The sequence below is a fragment of the Genypterus blacodes genome, unplaced genomic scaffold, assembly GCF_046128005.1.
Source record: "Genypterus blacodes isolate CSIRO-AG114 ecotype Tasmania unplaced genomic scaffold, CSIRO-AGI_Gbla_v1 ptg000176l_1, whole genome shotgun sequence".
In the NCBI taxonomy this organism is placed as follows: Eukaryota; Metazoa; Chordata; class Actinopteri; order Ophidiiformes; family Ophidiidae; genus Genypterus; species Genypterus blacodes.
In genome coordinates, this window is record NW_027466977.1 from 426,870 (window position 1) to 445,000 (window position 18,131).

Below are 18,131 nucleotides of genomic sequence, written 5' to 3' on the forward strand. Positions count from 1 at the left end.
CTGGAACACAAACTCCATACAGAAGCTTTCTAGCCACAAGGCAGATTCAAACCCAAGACCCTACTGCCTTGGCTCAATGGCTCCAAAGTAGCCTGAAAAACAGAGTCAGCAGTTGGTCCAGTGCTTTCTCTGAACCGCAGCAGAAATATATGTTCACTTTACACATCCTGATCTATTTCTCTATCTTTCTGATCATATTCGCACAATAACAATAATGAACGTTTTCTAATATTTCATTTTCATAGAGTATGTATGAAGTGATTTACATGGACCAGATTAAGACAACAAAGAACAACAAACAAAGAAATGGTTTGACGGTGAAAATCAATCAAGATGTCTGACGTTGCTTAATAAACGATGATTACATGGTGATGAATGATGGTGACTGTATTCCCTGAATCGAGACTCGTGCATGGGGGAGAGGAGTAGTGAGCGGAGCTGACAGGAGTGTGTCAGTGAGCTGGATACCTTGGCGGTTGCCAAACCACAACTCTGAATTCCACAGGAGGCCAACACAGCTCTGGGTCAGGGTTACCACAACATACCACATGACAATGACTGGGCCCAGAAACGGTTATTTCCTCTAATTAGAGTAGGCAGCGGAAAATACGTTGCGTCATGTTGAAGAAGATGATGAGTCACTCTACTGGGTTTACTGTGAGTGGATCATCACAGTTTACCTCCTTCAGTTTCAGGAAAGATACATGTCAAAGCCAAGTACAGATCTGTACTATCTTTAGGCTACTACTTACTACAACTGCTCAGTACTATAAGAGGAAACCTGTCTGACTGAAAGAGGAGAAGGGCAAGAAGTGTTTGACTGCAACTGTAAAGAGGGAGTTGATGCAACAACTGCTGCTGAGCGGCAGAACAGTTGTTGCTGGCTGAGTATAGGCGAGAGAGAGGGGATAGGGGGAGGAGTCTGGAAGGAATTCTATCTGTGTGGGTGTTTTCACAGTTGATGTTGTCAATTAACGTAGAAACTCTCTCTTGCAGCAGTTTACTTCACTTTACGGCAGTCTGACTCTGACCGTCTCTCACCTCAGACACTCTTATTCGGAGTACACGCCCCCAAACCTGATTGCACAGCGCGCGGCCGACGCCTTATGACGACCAGCCAATCACATCCTCAGCCGGAGCAGGTTTATCCCAGACGGCTCCTCCCCCTACCCTTGCCCCGCCCCCTCCTCCTTCATCACAACAAAACCCTGTCAGGGACCCAGCGGGCCACCAGCAGACCGGGCGGCTTTACTCAGCGTTCAAACCGTGAGCAGAGACACAAACACCGAGATGAATCCGCTGGTTGCCGCCATCGACCAGGGCACGAGCTCCACGAGGTTTCTGGTGAGTGACGTGAACGCAAACCACGCACCTGTGGTCCACGGAGCGGAGCGCCGGAGGGGGCGGGGGAGGGGCTGCGGGGTCGCCACGCATAATTCCTCCACAGGCGACGCGTTTGTGACGAGCAGGGAATAGGAATCACTGCACCAGACTACAAATAGTTAGTGTGTGTGGCGTTTGCGTGGGTCAGGCTCAGCGGGTGCATGCAAGTGTCCTCCCACAGCCCGCACACACACACGCGGAGCTCAGTTCACTACACGCCACGTCTTCTTCGTCCGGATACAAGCGACTGTGACAACAAATAAGTGTCAATAAAGAAGGAAAAAAAGTTTTCACAACGTAAATTTTGATGGAATCGTTCACATACTTTCATATGGGTGTTTCAAAAAATGTATGAAGTATGTTTCATAAGTATGTGTCATAATACTTATTTTATACTGATTTATATTGATTTATTTTTACTTATTTATGTTTCGGTGAGAGCTTCTAGCTGCTGTGTTACTTTCTGTTTACTTCAGGAAACTATGAGAACATTTTAAATAAGTGAAATCATTTCAGTTACTTTTTTTTGTAAATCAGAACTAGTATTGATTTGACAGAAGTTTCAGCACAGCACACATTTAAGGCTTTAAGTGCTGTGTGAGTTGTTGTTAAGTTGTTTTAAAGTGATCAGAGCCCCGTTAAAGAGAACCACTGACCTATATAAAAGTATGTTAAGAGTTAAACGATTGGTGAGGTAGATTGCTGTAAGATTGTTGGGTAAGAGGTTCTCGAGACTTCTTTGTTGTTTGAATATGAGTAAGAAAGTGAAGGGGTCCTCTCTGACTAAGTGACACAGTTTGTTTTTTTCTTTGAACCGTCCTGAGGCTCCTGGATCAATGACGCCCAGGGCAACAGAACATTTTGGCCAGAGGTTAAACTTTAACCTAGTGAGCTCTTGTTTTTTACATGCATCAAAGAGCCAAAAGATCTCTGTGTGATTGAACTCATTCACAGGGATCAAGAAAGTAATGAGGTAGCCAAGACATCCGGGTACTTTTGCCCCCCTGCAGCCTTTATATTCGCCCCAAGCTTAGGTTTTATTAAATGGAACATGTTTAATTTCTCTGTTATACAGCTTCTTCTGCTGCGACCTCATTTTGAAGAAGAATGTGGGTCTGTCCTAACTGGAGGGTGTTTGTGCCAGTGACACAGCTGGTAGATATTTTATATTTGGCTCCTGAGTCTATTGCAAAGTTCTCTGTCACGGATGCAAACGTCAGCAGCCATGTGTTAGCAGCAGTGTTATAGTTGTGCCTTTGCTGGCTGTTAGAACCCTGATTGTTGAATCCTGCTCAGTAACAATGGTATATTATACACTGTGAACAAACTATATATCAAATCTGTAGAACTTGAAGAGCTGTAGCCAAAACGAGGTTTAAGGGTAATGGTTCCAGTCAGATGATTCTTCAACTGTGTGACTGGTCGGTGGTGACATCAGAGGGCTGAGGTCGTAGCCTGAGGCTGCCCGGTCGCCCCCCCGTGACTGTTTTTAGAGGAATAGTAAAGGACTTATGACGAGTTCAAGGATGCAGAAACGTTTGTGGGTCAGAGGTCGCTCAAGGTTAATGCTCAACCGTTTTACACAAGTGTGTTTTCACGCACCCCACATTCAGCTGTGCTTCTGTGTTGTGAGCAGGGCGGCACGCTGCACATGCACTCAGTTTTATGTGTTTACTGTCATTACAATATGTAGAGTGTACACAGAAGGCAAGGCAGGTTTGTCTTTGTCAACAATACATCCATACATTCTGTCTTGAGCCGCCTTTTAAGATTACACCTTGACTTCTGCATCTTGTTTTGTCATCTTCCACCTTTTCACCACAGGTGTTCGACGCCAAAACAGCTGAAGTGATCTGTCACCACCAAGTGGAGATCAACCAGAGCTTTCCCAAGGAGGGGTGAGTTCACAACTGGTTCCACTTTTGAATATTCCTATTGGCTTTGGCAGGGTGGAGTCTCCCGATGTTCTGCATGTGAAGGAGGTTGTGTGTGTGTGTGTGTGTGTGTGTGATATATTCTAAACTCCCGTGCACCTGAGGGCAAAACTAGTTTCTTTGGCAAAACCTGTTGTACAAGATTATCATCATCTGTGTTGAGGAAGACGATGAGTCTCTGTTTGATGTTCTCTCACAAAGACTTTGTACTGTCATAATTGTTGACTTTATGATAAAGATGTTGTCCCTCCATAACATAGATGATATAGAGCAAACAGATCTTTACTGCCTTCTTACACAACTGGGGCATCCATTGATCTTGTTCTTCCCAAATACAAATTGGATTGTGTGTGTCTGTGTGCTTCTTTGTGTTGATGTCTGAATCAGCTGGGTGGAGGAAGACCCCAAGGAGATAATACAGTCTGTGTATGAGTGCATGGAGCGGACGTGTGAGAAGCTTCAGCAGCTCAACGTCGACGTCTCCAACATAAAAGGTAGGACACTGCATGTGTGTGTGATGGGCGTGGCAGGTGACTCGGTTGGAATCGGGGAGTTTTGGTGACTCTTCTTCTTCTGTTTCGCCAGCTGTGGGAGTGACCAATCAGAGGGAGACGACGGTGGTGTGGGACAAAGAGACCGGAGAGCCTCTCTACAGCGCCATCGGTGGGTTGATCACTGTAAAAGAGTCTTTGTCAGGAATGTCAGGAGTGAAACCAGTGATTTGAAGTATTTAACTCTCTGTAGGATCACTTTTCTTCTTGTGAAGTGTAAGACTCATCGCTGTGCTGTAACTTAGGTAATTGCGCAACTGAGGATATGTCATCGCCAACATCCCATGTGCAGGTTGCATCAGACTGGAGTGTCCAAAGTTATATCTGTCCCTGCCCCAAAATAAATCTTTAAACACAGTTTAGGTGCCAGTTTGCTCTTAGACTGTGAGAACGCGCGGGGTAAATGCACTGAATGTCTCAGGGTGTTTTCCCTTCCCCCCTTTCTTGTGTCTGTAGTTTGGCTGGACCTGCGCACTCAGTCAACGGTGGAGAGGCTCATCAACAAAGCCCCGGGTCAAGACAAGAACCACCTCAAGGTCAGAGACCATAGAGGAGAAACCCTCTGGTTTGTCTCTTTCTGTTCTGTCAGGTGTTAGAGTCGGGCTGTGAACTGAAAACAGATACAGATGTGTTTCTATATACCATAATCCCTACAGCACAAGACTGGCCTTCCCATCAGCACCTACTTCAGTGCAGTGAAGCTTCGCTGGATGCTGGATAACGTGGATGAGGTTCGACAGGCGGTGCAGAATCAGCGCGCCATGTTTGGCACGGTGGACTCCTGGATCATTTGGGTAGGAGCCACAGTCCCCTCGCTTCATCAACACAGACATTCCTCCCTTGCCTGTGTTCCAATCTAGTTTGCCAACCTTATTATGAACAGTCCGGAGCTTTTCTAACAAAGTGAATATCCCTTGGAAGCACATGGATGAATGATTGTGCTTCCTGGCTTCTTTAGAGTTGCGGGTTTGACATTATTGTGTCTCTCTTCAGTGCTTGACAGGGGGACGGGACGGAGGAGTCCACTGCACAGATGTCTCCAATGCCAGCCGCACCATGCTGTTCAACATTCACTCGATGGACTGGGATCCTGAGCTCTGCAGGTAAACGGGTCACGACTATCTGACCATGTGAACACAATTGAATTCTTGAATCGCTCGGCTCATGTTTGGTGCTTTGTTCCTTCCAGGTACTTTGATGTCCCCATGGAAATCCTCCCCAAAGTCAGAAGCTCCTCTGAGATCTACGGTTGTGTGGTAAGTGCAGATCATCCGGTTGTTTTTCCTCAGGTTGCTGTTTTTGTATTGAGATGGACTCGGTAAGGACAGCTGTTGTGACGTTGTAATGAGGCCAACCAGGCTCGTAAAAGAGTCGGATAAAGGTTCTCGAGAAGTGAATCGCTGTAGCTGTTGTATAACCCGATAAGACGCAGCGTTGTGTTCCTCAGAACAGCAGATAATGCTGTGATAGAGGAGTGAAAGGCGTTCCAGCTGAACCGACGCTGCCCTTTTGAATTTGCCTTTGACTTTCTGCCAACTGTGGACCAGACTCAAGATTGTTAGACAGTGTCTGGAAGGCTGATTTGTGTTTGTGAGGTTTGTTGATGTTGACACGGTTGAGTACAAGGGAAAATAAAGAACAACCGTCAAGTTGAAAAAGATCTAAATTAATTCAGAAGTAGTTGTCGCTCAAAGGCAGAAAGAGCAAAAAGTACACACGTTACTTTTTATCAAAACACACTCATCTGCAAAGGACAACAATTCCCAGTTCTGACCTCATCTTCTCCCTAAATGACTTCAGGTTTGTACCCAGGAAAGAGCTTTTAATGCTGTTTTATTGGTTTGTTGTTTTATTTTGTCTCGGGCAGATCTCTGCTAAATCACTTCCTGGTGTTGTGGTCTGAGCCTGATAATAAACAGCCCGGCTCGTTTCCTCGCATCTACAGATCTAATAATGTCGCTGAGATAAAGAAGCTGCGGTGGTAGAGTTTGTTGTTATTAATAACTATGATGACTTAAAAGGTCAGTGGCACATTGAAGACGTTGATTGTGTTTGTTTATGATCCTCTCATATTTCATAACCACTTCATGGTCAATGTTGAACTTTGACCTCCTGTCTGCAGATCAGCAACGTGGCCTCTTTGTCAAAACTGACAACTGCGTGTGGTTATTCTCCTTTCTTCTCGTTAAGATTAAATGTTTGTATCTACAAGATTTCAGGGAGCAGATTGTGTAGTTGTGTAGTTGTGTAGTTGTGTGTGTGCGTTGTTTAATAACAGTTTCTTATTGGATAATAATGGCGTCACTGCGATAACAAACTCTATTACTGCTGAAGTGATTACATCATTTGTCTTTTATTCCAGTAAGAAAAGGCTTGAGACTGAAACAGATTAGGTAAAATGATCAAAGTCACCAGATATTAACCGGTAATGGCTGCAGAGCTTCTCATTTTTCATTATCGGCTTGCTATGATAACAAGCCTGGTCTGTAACCCAAAGGTTGCAGGTTTGATTCCCACAGCTTGTAGCTTCCTGTTGGAGCCAAATCCTTTCCATTAAATCTAAACACGTCTCTCCTCCTTTTGTTTTCCCTCCTGACAGAAATCCAGCTCCCTCGCCGGAGTGCCCATCTCTGGGGTAAGAACTCGGCACCTTATGTAACGGTGGAGTAGAGAAAACAGGAACGTGTGGTTTAGAGCAACATGGTGGTCTCCTTGGATACCGTGCATGTGGGAGGATACATGCGTGTGTGTGTGTGTGTGTGTGCGGCAAAATGTGGTGGACTGATGGAGACTGTCTTACATCTGTCAGTGTCTAGGTGATCAATCGGCCGCCCTGGTTGGTCAGATGTGCTTCGAGGAAGGTCAAGCCAAAAACACGTAAGCCCCTCCCCCTTTATCTTCTGATTTAGCGAGGAAGTAGTTAGAGATTTGCCTCCGCTGTCCTCAATCGCACTTTGCTTCATCTGTTCGCTTTAATAGAAACAAGACGTCAATCTGATCCCTGATATTGATTATGACCTCATCAGTCTCCAGATTGTGTTTCCAGTTTGTCAGCTAAAATGATTTCGAAGCTCTTGGAGAAAAAGGGAGAGTGAGATGATTTTCATGATCAGTCAGTTTTACTACTTGCATGTATTCTTCAAGAACGCCACCGAGTAACCAATCACAGGTCTCCGATCTGTGTTATTGATGAGCTTCCTTGTTGTTGTTGTTGTGTGAAGGTATGGGACGGGCTGCTTCATGCTTAAGAACACAGGCACTACCGTAAGACACACACCCAGCAAAGCCTGACAGCCTTCAGATCTGAGGTTTAAACTCTGTCCGTCTTTACGCTCTTTGCCTTTACTCCATGTTGTTTCCCCCTCATTCCTCCAGCCTGTCATGTCGGACCACGGCCTGCTGACCACGGTGGCGTACAAGATGGGGAAAGAGCAGCCTGCCTGCTACGCCCTCGAGGTGAGAGTGATGATTACATGCTCTGGATTCTGCTCCTCTGTTGTGTTTCCTGCTCTGTATTGAGTTTTTTTAACCCTTTCTTCCCTCCAGGGCTCAGTGGCCATAGCGGGGGCGGTGGTCCGGTGGCTGAAGGACAACATGGGCATTGTAAAATCCTCCGCTGAGATCGGTAAGCAGGCCGTCTACAGATCATAGATAGATGATTCCAAGAAGTATATTTGATTGAATGATTCTTCTTCTCTTTCTGTCTTTTCCCATCCTCTGGTTTTAGAGGATCTGGCCGCTGCAGCCGGCTCGTCTTACGGCTGTTACTTTGTGCCGGCCTTCTCCGGCCTCTACGCCCCCTACTGGGAGCCCAGCGCCAGAGGGTGAGCACACTTTCAATAACGACGTTACACTTGATTGATCTCTGAAGAGGAATCACAGCATGGCATCTAATCTATCAGTTTTCTTCTGTGTGATCTCCAGCATCATCTGTGGCCTCACTCAGTTCACCAACAAGAGCCACTTGGCGTTCGCCGCCCTGGAGGCCGTCTGCTTCCAGACCAGAGAGGTGGGTCGCCTCTCCTTCCTGCTTTCTCACCTTTAGCACCTTTAGAACCTTTAGAACCTCTAATGTCGGCACCGTCTAGTCTGTCAGGTGTGAAGGATTTGCGTGCCTGCTTGTTTTATCTGACGCCTTGCTGCTGCGTGTGTCAGATTCTCGACGCCATGAACCAGGACAGCGGTGTCCCACTGACGCAGCTGCAGGTGGACGGAGGGATGACGGCCAACAGGTTACTGATGCAGCTGCAGGCCGACATCCTCTGCATGCCTGTGGGTGAGTGGACAGGCGGGCTGTGGCGGGGGGAGGACTTCATCTATAATTGTAGGGATGGGAAATCAATCAGTTGCAGGGATTGATCTCAGGTTGTCATGTCGATGCAGTGCGACCGGGCATGGCGGAGACGACGGCCCTGGGTGCAGCCATGGCGGCCGGGGCAGCAGAGGGGGTGGACGTGTGGAGCCTGACACCAGATCACCTCCCGCAGATCACATGTGAGACGTACCAGCCTCAGATTAACACCAACGGTGAGAAATCAAGACCCAGGAGGAATGGAATGGACGGTTTCTGCTAGCTTTGTTTGGGTGGATTGGGCAATAAATGAGACTTTGACTTCCTCTCCATCTTTTGACCTTTCAGAGAGCGAGTTCCGCTTTGCCCGCTGGAAGAAGGCCGTGCAGAAATCTATGAACTGGGAGACGACGGAGCCCTGCTGCGATCCCATTGGTAAGCAAAGGTGCAGTGTGGAACCGAACAGCAGATTTATGAGGATTATACAACTAGATTCTAAATGTAGAAGCTGTGTGGGAGTGGAGCCTCCAGTTTGGGCTCTGTGGGTCAGTCTAACCTGGTTTCTATCAGGAAAATATGCAGTTTGGTTTGTTGACAATTATTTCATAAAGTCATTTCCACCTCACAGGAGACCAGCAGTAGCTTGAACACGTATGGAGAATGGCGTGAGAAAGACCTGGAAGAGGATGTGTCTTCAGCGGAGGCCCAGGTCTCTGGAGGGAGGCCTCTGGAAGCATCATGTCAGGGTGTGACGGGGCTGAGAACATTTTACCACACAGCCCCCCTGCTGAGGGTCGGGTGGAGCCGAGAGTGAAGCCGCCTGCTGGTCTTAGTGGTTGCACTTTTTCATCCATTTTAAGGGGAGGATGTTTGTAAACGTCCTTGATGAAACCTGCCTTCTTCTGTTCACATCCACTGTAGGTTAGGGGAATTCAATATTGTAGGGTTTTTTTTCTTTTTCAATTTCTTATCAAACCTTTGTACAGACTTTTAAAAGCACTTAAACTTTTCTATTCATGAGGAACTATGCAATGTTTGTGGGTTTTTTTATGAAGCTTTTTTCAAATTTGGTTCGGTGCTCATCATCTCTTTATCGTGTGTATCATCAATCAAATGTTTATGGTGGATCAATTGAATGAATGGATCTTTGTTTAAATCAATCTCTCTGATCTTCATCTGTTAAATGATGTCATTGTTTACTCACTTCTCCAAGCTGTGATCTTTAAACTGCTGTGTTCCACTTTTTTTTTTTTTTAACTCTTCCGTCCGTTTGCCTGTTTTTCAGTTTAGTTCTCTAAGATGAATTGCTAGAGTCTTTCCTCTCTGCAGGAGCGTACAGACGCTTTAATAAACCTGATGGAAAGCTGCAAGATCAACCAAAACAATGGAACAAATTGACTTTATATCTGTCAGGTCATCTCTAACCCTGCAGCTCTGGAGTCAGACTCACATAAGAGAATAAGAATGAAGCAAAGTCGTTTATATTCAAGTTACAAGATCAATCAAGACATTCCCGTCAGATACATTGGATTGTTTACAATGAACATTTAATAGACAAGCTTGCAGCGTGCGGCCATCGGAACATAAAATCCACACTAAAGTTAGTCATTTACAAAACGCCTCTTACATCAATCTGGAATAAAAAGAGCTTTAAATCTGCGACACACACACACACATGAGTCTGCTGCCCCCCGCTGGCAGAGTCATGTGACCCACTTTCAAAAGTTCAGAATGTGATTGTACAGTGAAGAGAAGATGAGCTCGGGCTGGGTTCGAGTCCCGGCGTCCTCGTGTGGGGACGGCGGGAGCGGGAGCATCATCATCATCATCACTGACGGTCGCAGCTCAAAGACTCGGGGCCGGTCCAGGGTCTGGGACCAGAGGGGACACGGGGCTGTATTTCATAATCCAGTTCACGTCAGAGTCTGGTGGGCGAGCGAGGCCGACGCCCCCTCCCTCCCTCTCCCCTCCCCCTTCTCAGCGAGAGAACTGCCTCCCGTCCCTGTTCCCCTTGTTGACGTGCTTGAAGATCTTGGACTTGTGCACGTTCTTCTTCTGGTAGCCAAAGCCGCCGCCGCCGCCTCGTTTCTGCATCTTAACGCCTCTACTGCTGTGGACGTCTGGGAGGAAGAGGAGGGTCAAGGGAAACACACACACACACACTGGAGCAGATCCAAAGAGACAAAGCTACACTAAAGGTATTCAACAGTCGTTCCAACACCACTGGTTGGAGCAGGGAGAAGCAGGGAAGGATACTCAGGTCGACGTAGGGGGGAACCTTGAAGCCGAAGGAGAGCGCCACCATGGGGAGGTTGAGGGTCTGGATGCTGTAGATCTGTTTGAGCGAGTGGGAATCGTAGGCCCTCACGTAGGACTTGTAGGCCTCCTGAGCCGACTTGTGAAGGTAGTAGTTCTTCTCAATCAGCTTGTCCAGCTGAGGGAAGCAAGAGGTTGGGAAATTAATCTTAATTCAAATGTGAGTCATCTTCACAGTGTCTATAAAGGGTTAATCAGGACGCAGCAGTCTTACCTGGGACTGGATATCAGAGATCTTGGTCCAGGAGAACTCAAACTCGCTCAAAGGAACCTGGGGAAAACATGAATGGAGGTCAATACATAAGAAAAGTGATACAGGCTATTTCTGCGTTCTGTTGTGTCGCTTCGTTACCTTGGCCTGCTTCAGGAAGCGCAGGAAGCCGAGCTCCTCTGGGCGGAGGATCAACAACGCGTGGCCTCTGCCGTTGATGCCTCGGGCCGTCCTGCCCACCCTGTGGATGTACTCCTGTAGATATTAAGGTAAAGTGAGCATTAACCTGTGAAGCTGCTGTTCTTCAGTCAACAAAGACTTCAAATGGAACTCTGAATGAACAAAACAACAAAAGAAACAGCAAGGACAGAGACACTAAACATCTCACAGCACCTTGGGGTCATCTGGAGGGTCGTACTGCACGATCCAGTCCACCTCGGGGATGTCCAACCCTCGGGCTGCCACGTCCGTACACAGCAGGATGCCTGAGTCGGCGTTGCAGAATTGGAAGAAGGTGGTGGTTCGTTTGGTCTGCTTCTGTTTGCCCTGGGAGAGGAGAGAAGGCAGAGGAGCGAGTCAGGAGGGGGAGCTGAGACTGAGGGGGGGTACTGAAGGCCCTGAACCAGCAGGGGGCGGGGCTTACATGGATGGCCATGACGGGCAGGTCGATGTAGTTGAGCAGCTCGTAGTGGAATTTGACCGACATGCAGGAGGAGAAGAAGACCATCAGCTTCTTCTTGCGGTTCTTCTTCAGGAAGGTGAAAAGAAGCAGGAAGCGCTTTTCTGATGGACACACCACGTAGCCCTGAAACAACATGTGTGTGTGTTAGTCAGCGGTAAAGACCTCAGGACAGGGATCAGAGCAGAGTACAGATGAACAGAGAGACAGACCTGCTCCAGACCGTCTACCGTGGCGTTGTCTTTGTTGTCGTCCACGCCCACATACAGCGGCTCCTTCTTCAGGGAGATGCGAGCCAAGTCCTCCACCTTCCTGGTCTGAGTGGCTGAGAACAGCATCGTCTGTCTCTTCTCTGGCAGAACACAACCACACACACACACACGGTGAGCAGAGCAGGGGGGAGAGAGAGAATCGCCATAGAATCAGATTAAGAATGGATTACGTACTGGGCAGCAGTTTGATGATCTGCTTGAGCTCCTCCTCAAAGCCCACCTCCAGGATCCGGTCGGCCTCGTCGATGATCAGACACTGCAGGTTCTTGTACATGAATCCAGGCGTGTTCTGGGAAACCACAGACGGATTATTACATCAGTCTGAAGGTAAACAGCCTCAGATATCCTGTGTGTGACTTCAGGACTCCAGTACCTGCAGGTGGTCCAGCAGGCGGCCCGGCGTGGCCACCAGGATGTTGACGCCATTGGCCAGCTTCTGGGCCTCGGCCGAGCGGTTGCTGCCCCCCATGACTAGGCCGAAGGTGTGGACGTGGTGCGTCATCAGCTCCTTCATCACGCCGTACGTCTGCATGGCCAACTCACGCGTGGGCGAGAGGATCACGACCCCGGTACCTGAGCGAGGAGGGGGAGGGGTTAAGAGTTAGAAAGGTGGGAGGGACAAAACAAAACTCTCCAAAGCTCAAGAGGACGAGCCGTCTGTACCGTTTCTGGGCATGAACTTGAGTTTGTAGATGAGCTCGACGGACGGGATCAGGAAGGCCAGAGTTTTCCCGCTGCCGGTCTTGGCAGCAGCGAGAACGTCCCTGCAGAGACCAGAACAAAGAACCACAGCGTCAGGATACACAACGTCACTAATTCGCTCTCAGGTCACCACAGGTCACTTCTGATAACTGGAGTCTGCAGTTTCTGACCGTTTCTAAACTCTGACTTACCTTCCTTCCAGCAGGGGGCGGATGCTTTTGTGCTGGATCTCGGTCATGTGTTCGAAGCCCATCTCCTTCACCCCCTTCAGCGTGCTGTCGCTCACCAACTCTGCCAGAGAGGCGAAGGACGTGTCCTCAAACGCACCTGAGAGGAAAGAGAGAGACGTTGATCGTTAACTTTAAGTTTAAACCTCAATCGGGTGAAACATGAACGTCTCTGTGCGTGTGTGTTCCTGCAGCTGCACTGAAGAGGAACCAGTGGAGGTTCGACTCCCTGACAGCCGCAGCAGGTCACTGTTTGCCTTTACTGACACCCAAACCACGACGGAGACGCGGGACGGGCAACACTGAAAGGCAACTGGAGGATTGTTCAAACAGGAAGGAGAGGCGAGGGCAACGTTTCTCTTACCTGTCAAACCAAATGGCAGTTTAGCCTCATCGTCCTCTTCATCATCTCCTCCATCAGATTTCCCCTCCATTTCTTCATCTTCCTCGTCATCCTCATCTGCTGCAACCTCGTCGTCATCATCTTCCTCTGGTTTGTCAGCAGCCTCTTCAGCAGCCTCCTGGTCTGCGTCCTCTTCCTCTCCTGCATCTTCCTCTGTTTTGCTCTTCTTCTCTTCTATAATGAGGATCGCATTGAGTTTAACAAAAACCCTCACACTGTTATTTAGAGGAGTTAAGAAGCTCGGTGAGTTGTTACCTGGAGACTGAGACGCCTCTGCCAGCTTCCTCTTCTTTTTCTTCCTCTTCTTCAGAGGCGTTTCATCCTCCGGTACCTCACTGGGTTTCTCCTGATCGTTCTCAGGCTCCGGCTCTTTCTGAACAGCAGGGGTCGTTTCCTCTACCAGCCCGTTAGATTCAGCTGTGACACACACACACACACACACACACACACACACATTAATATACAACAAATATTTGCATATTGGGAGCAAGAAACTCACTATATGTATTTCTTCTCCCATTTAGCTTCTGAACTTTGTGTTTACAGTTCCTGGAATTCGATGCTGCGCTTTACGGTAGGAAAGTTGTGGTGAAGTCATGAGGAAGAGTTACTTAGGTCGTAATTTCTAGAAACCGAACATAAGACGCTTGATTTGTAGCTTCTAAGAATCCGCTGTTATCTCTATTTACTGAGTTTATCCATTTTGATTGGCAATCGCTTCAGATCGAATAAGAAACATAACACGCCGTTTAGCGAGCTAGCCAGTTAGCTATCCTAGCATGCGGACTTTAAAGCTAGTCGCCGTTTCAACGCAAAACATGAATGCAGAGTGACAACAAAGTATCCGTAATGTCCTTCCGCACGTACCAGGCTCGTCTTCTTGTGTCTGTGATTTCAATAGTTTGCGCTCTTTGTTCTTTTCGTTTCTTTTCTGTATTCTTTTGCGCAGCAGTTTCATCTGTAGGTCCGCCATGGTTACAGCTGCACACGTGTGGCATTCAGCAGGACCCCGCAATGTGCTGCTTGACGCCGCCTGAGTGAAAATACAAAGGACCTCAAATAGGTGCCATTACGATGCCTGAACAGAACATTGTAGTTCATTTAAACTAGACAGCTTAACTTTTGATATCCAAATGGCAGTTTTTACGTTACAAAACCAGGTAATCTATTCTAATCCTACTACCATATTGGGCCGTAGAAAACTAACAAACAGTCTTTTTAGCTAGAAAGATGGATTTGTTTAAACCAGATATTCTTAAATTTATACAAGTAATTACTTCCAAAAACTAGCAATCCGTTTGAAGACACAAATCAACCTTTGTTAAAATCAAAATATAACAAATGGCCTAAAAAAAAAAACTTATTTAACACAATTGGCCATTTTTAGCCCATAAACGACCTTACTGTTTTATACAAACACCCTCTCCCGTCTGAAAACAAGCAACACGTCCTCACAAATGTAGCGAGAAAGAAAATATAATTATTGTATTTTTTTAATCAAAGAAAACCTTTGTGAAATATTTTGCTTACCTGGAAAACCAGATGTTATTTTTTTTTTAAATCCAAATAACGATCTTTATCCAGCAAACTCACCGTATCTAGTTCAAATGTCATTTAACCCGTTCGCTACCTGTCTAATTTAACTTTCCGTTTTTAATCAAAAATGTTCCCCAGAAACATAAAAACGTTTTGATACAAACCAACCGTCTTCTTTTCTGGCCTTTAGGATTTAGTCTACCGCTGTATTCGTTTTATTTCATGTTAGTTCAAACCATAATCAGTCCGCCATTGTTTTTATTGTAACAGCTAAGTGGCTTCACATAGAAATGTCTTCTTTTTTCCGTCTAATGTCTCCAAACAGAGTCATTAGCTGCGTGTGGTTGTGAGTAAGGTGATGGGGGCGTCTCTGGCTCCCGTCAAGGCCGCGGTCAGCCCGTGTGTGTCAGCGACGGAGCCCCGCCTGCGACGCTCTGAGCCGGCCTCCGCCATCTTGCCTCTCCCTGCCTGCTGGGAGCGGAGTGCGGAAGTGGAAGCGGCTCTGTACGGTCTCGGGGTTCCGCCTGTGCACGGCGAGTCAGATTCCTTCAGCCGCCCGCCGACACAGCACGGACCGCCACCCGCTTAACGCTACAGCGAGCACCGGAGACTCGGGGGAGAGAGATGGCTACACGGTTACCGGCGTGTGTTGTCGACTGCGGCACCGGGTAAGCTGCGGAAACCGGGCCGGAGAGAGAGAGAGAAGGGGAGAGGGGCTTGGGTGTCACCGAGAGTATGATGTGGTGTATGGGTTAGGAACTGTCAGCGTCAGCAACAGTGTGTGTGTTTATGCGAACGAGCAGCTAACAGACATTTTCTCCCTCTGGTTCGTCCTCCATTAGCTCAGTTCCCGCTCGTACGCGCAGCATCTTCACCGCCTTGTGCTGCTCTTTATTCGGCACATCTCCTCGCTAACATGGGCTTCTCCTCCATCCTCCGTGTGTGTTTAGACCCGAGAAACCACACTGAGCAAAGCCTCCAGTCCAGCCGCTCTCACTCACACTGTCACGCCGTTTATTGCTTTATTAGGCGACGCTGTGAATGATCTTCACAGACACACACTCACACAAACACTGTCGCTAATGGAAATCAGTGCGACTTTCTGCAGCAATTCTCTCGTTTTTTTTTTCCTTTGCACAGTAGCTTGGATGTGCGCATGCGCAGTATCACTTCCTACACAGCCTACACTTCCTCATTCACGCGTTTTACTCCATATATGGTCGTTTCAAGCCATCGAGCGTATTTTTTTTTTATTAACCTCTCTAGTTTCTGCTTTTTGCTCAGGTTTGCTCGTTCTTTTCCCGGATGATTTGTCACCATCGAAATGGCCAAAATAAACATCCGGGCTGCGAGCTTAATCGAGCTGAAGCTGCACTCAGACACACACACACACACATTCTGCTGGTGTTTCCCTGCAGCACAGTCACGGATCGACGTGTGTCTTCTCATTGTGGCCCGTTCCTCTTATCTGCACATCGATTGCTTCATGCTTCCGTGTGTTTCTGTCAATGAATAATAGTGTGGGGAAAGCTGGCATGTAGATGAGTATGGTTGGTATGTTCGGTCAGGTTCGAGGGTCTCTAAGTGGTTTCCTCTGCTTTCATGTAGAGGCTTGACGTTTGCATACCTCCTCCTCCTCCTCGCTCCATGATGTGAGCCAGTCTGCTGCTCCTGGACAGTAAAGGAGCAGGAGCAGCTCTGGAAAGGAGGTCGGCCTGTGCTTGTTTCTATCCGGAGCAGATGGCCTCCGCTGTCTGGGCCAAGGCCCCGGAGTCATAACTCAATTCTTCCAACAGTAACGACAACAAGATCTCATTTGCGTATCTGCCAGTTATTCCAGCCGGGCTTAGAGTCTGACACAGAGGCAGGGGAAAGTGCTGAGGCAGTCAGTCAGCTGTTCTCTGACTCCAGCAACACAATGATGTCCAGACAGAAACAAGGCCCGCTTCCACTTCCCAACTGGCCTGGCTGTGGCTATTATTAGAGAAGTGTTGATGCTGCAGCAAATGCCCGCCAGATACGACCTCATTATGGACTAACAGTCACCTGTGTGCTGTAGATGTTTACCTGCAGCTAACAGAGAGCGGAGCCTCAGGTGCAGTACCTGGGGTGGAGTCGCTCCTCACCTGGGTTAGACAAACAGAACAGAAGTTACAACAGCAGCAAGGTTACAGTTACTGTGGCATGTCAGGCTGATCGGGTCTCAGTCACACTTGTGTTATAGTCTACAGGTGTGCAGTCGCACTGTTTTAACGCATACAGCTTATTATGTGTTCATACACACACACACACACACCCTCAGTGTTCTCATGTCCACTGTCAGGCATGTGGTGTATTCAGGCTTGTTGAGGCAGGCGGCTGCTGCAGACAAGCTGGGACGCTTCTCTGGTATGAAGCAGCGTACGACTGCGAGCTCAACATTCTGTACTTCAGGGCTCATTTCTAATAATGAAAGTGAGGCCCAGACTCCCTGCTCTGCTCTGGTTGCAGTTTGGGGCTTCTGTCTGGCCTCCTTATCTAAAGTAAAGTGCACTGTTTACCTCTCAGCCCTCGTTTAAAGACTCAGCGATGGCTCCAGAAGGTTGTTGTGTGTTGTTTTGTGGAGCTGTAAACAAACAAAGAGTAGAGCAGAAGATTCTAATCACCTCAGAGTGATTCAGTAACAAAACAGAGAGTGAGGAGGTATTTCTTTATATTGATGAGGTAATGTTCCGTTCAGACCCCGTGTTTGTGTTCAAGTCAGGAAATGTGAAGCTACCAAGTAACGTGTGTGTGTGTGTGTGTGTGTGTGTGTGTGTGTGTGTGTGTGTGTGTGTGTGTGTGTGTGTGTGTGTGTGTGTGTGTGTGTGTGTGTGTGTGTGTGTGTGTGTGTGTGTGTGTGTGTGTGTGTGTGTGTGTGTGTGAGAGCGCCTCAGACCGCTGGTGGGGTTTCCAGCTCAGCTCTTTGTTCAGATTGCTGATGTGGCTTTATTTGGCCCAGTTGAATTAAAAGGAGGCTCTATGATGAGCCGCTCTGCTCTGCTCTCCTCTGCTCTGCCCACATCGCTCCTCTGTCGCTCCCCTGGGCCCTGAGCGCAGGAAGTAGGAGAGTCCTGTCTGCGACCACATCTGGCCAACATGTGCCCCCCTTTAAAGTAGAAACACATTGGCTCGGCGCTGTGTGTGTGTGTGTGTGTGTGTGTGTGTGTGTGTGTGTGTGTGTGTGTGTGTGTGTGTGTGTGTGTGTGTGTGTGTGTGTGTGTGTGTGTGTGTGTGTGTGTGTGTGTGTGTGTGTGTGTGTGTGTGTGTGTGTGTGGCTCTAAAGTCCGACGCCTTTGATGCCGAGCCTGGCGGTTCGGCGTCTGAACCGGATGAACGTGGCTCGTCGTCACACATTGTTTAGGTTCAATGGTTTGGCTGAAGGTCGTTTAAACTTCTCCTCCACATCTTTAGGATAGTAAGGAACAGACTTCAGACACCAAACAAGGAGCCATCACCTGATTAATGATCGGGAGCTTGATGGATCCTCACATTAAGCCGTAGTGGCGTCTCAGTTACACACTCGGACCTGAAGCGTCTGTGAACACACTCCTCTCCTCTCCTCTCCTCTCCTCTCCTCTCCTCTCCTCTCCCAGCCCTGCAGGTTC

At 47.9% G+C, this 18,131-nt stretch overlaps 3 protein-coding genes across 3 annotated transcripts in view; 2 read left to right on the forward strand and 1 right to left on the reverse strand.

Moving 5' to 3' along the window:
• Positions 1 to 1,195: 1,195 nt before the first annotated feature.
• LOC143014028 (glycerol kinase-like) lies at positions 1,196 to 9,180 on the forward strand. Its single transcript, XM_076167799.1, has 19 exons — positions 1,196 to 1,344; positions 3,208 to 3,281; positions 3,705 to 3,811; positions 3,903 to 3,980; positions 4,325 to 4,404; positions 4,525 to 4,662; positions 4,862 to 4,971; positions 5,058 to 5,124; positions 6,468 to 6,503; positions 6,678 to 6,745; positions 7,090 to 7,132; positions 7,244 to 7,324; positions 7,415 to 7,493; positions 7,596 to 7,692; positions 7,793 to 7,877; positions 8,024 to 8,144; positions 8,252 to 8,395; positions 8,508 to 8,594; positions 8,788 to 9,180. Exons 1-19 carry the CDS (start codon positions 1,291 to 1,293, stop codon positions 8,799 to 8,801), a joined length of 1,563 nt encoding a protein of 520 aa, XP_076023914.1. The 5' UTR covers positions 1,196 to 1,290; the 3' UTR covers positions 8,802 to 9,180.
• Positions 9,181 to 9,684: 504 nt separating this feature from the next.
• Positions 9,685 to 14,871, reverse strand: ddx18 (DEAD (Asp-Glu-Ala-Asp) box polypeptide 18). The gene is made up of 15 exons (XM_076167798.1): positions 14,500 to 14,871; positions 13,837 to 14,002; positions 13,225 to 13,386; positions 12,931 to 13,143; positions 12,531 to 12,666; positions 12,301 to 12,401; positions 12,011 to 12,210; positions 11,812 to 11,926; positions 11,578 to 11,717; positions 11,330 to 11,491; positions 11,080 to 11,232; positions 10,828 to 10,941; positions 10,690 to 10,746; positions 10,416 to 10,593; positions 9,685 to 10,279 (listed from the first exon to the last, which is right to left on the reverse strand). The coding sequence occupies exons 2-15, from the start codon at positions 13,940 to 13,942 to the stop codon at positions 10,137 to 10,139; spliced, it is 1,980 nt and encodes a 659-aa protein (XP_076023913.1). The 5' UTR covers positions 13,943 to 14,002; positions 14,500 to 14,871; the 3' UTR covers positions 9,685 to 10,136.
• Positions 14,872 to 14,972: 101 nt separating this feature from the next.
• Positions 14,973 to 18,131, forward strand: part of LOC143014030 (actin-related protein 3) — a 7,782-nt gene continuing 4,623 nt past the window's right edge. Inside the window, exon 1 of the mRNA XM_076167800.1 lies at positions 14,973 to 15,173. Coding sequence (XP_076023915.1) covers positions 15,130 to 15,173 — 44 coding nt within the window. The 5' untranslated portion in view covers positions 14,973 to 15,129. The remainder of the gene's footprint in view (positions 15,174 to 18,131) is intronic.

Excerpts from the sequence above, each read along its gene's own strand:
- LOC143014028 (XM_076167799.1), top strand. The coding sequence starts at position 1,291 with ATGAATCCGCTGGTTGCCGCCATCGACCAGGGCACGAGCTCCACGAGG. Across the intron at positions 6,504-6,677 it reads CCGGAGTGCCCATCTCTGGG|TGTCTAGGTGATCAATCGGC; the intron begins GTAAGAACTCGG and ends TACATCTGTCAG. Across the intron at positions 7,325-7,414 it reads CTGCCTGCTACGCCCTCGAG|GGCTCAGTGGCCATAGCGGG; the intron begins GTGAGAGTGATG and ends TCTTCCCTCCAG.
- ddx18 (XM_076167798.1), bottom strand. The coding sequence starts at position 13,942 with ATGGCGGACCTACAGATGAAACTGCTGCGCAAAAGAATACAGAAAAGA. Across the intron at positions 13,387-13,836 it reads GACACAAGAAGACGAGCCTG|CTGAATCTAACGGGCTGGTA; the intron begins GTACGTGCGGAA and ends TGTGTGTCACAG. Across the intron at positions 10,594-10,689 it reads TCTCTGATATCCAGTCCCAG|CTGGACAAGCTGATTGAGAA; the intron begins GTAAGACTGCTG and ends TGCTTCCCTCAG.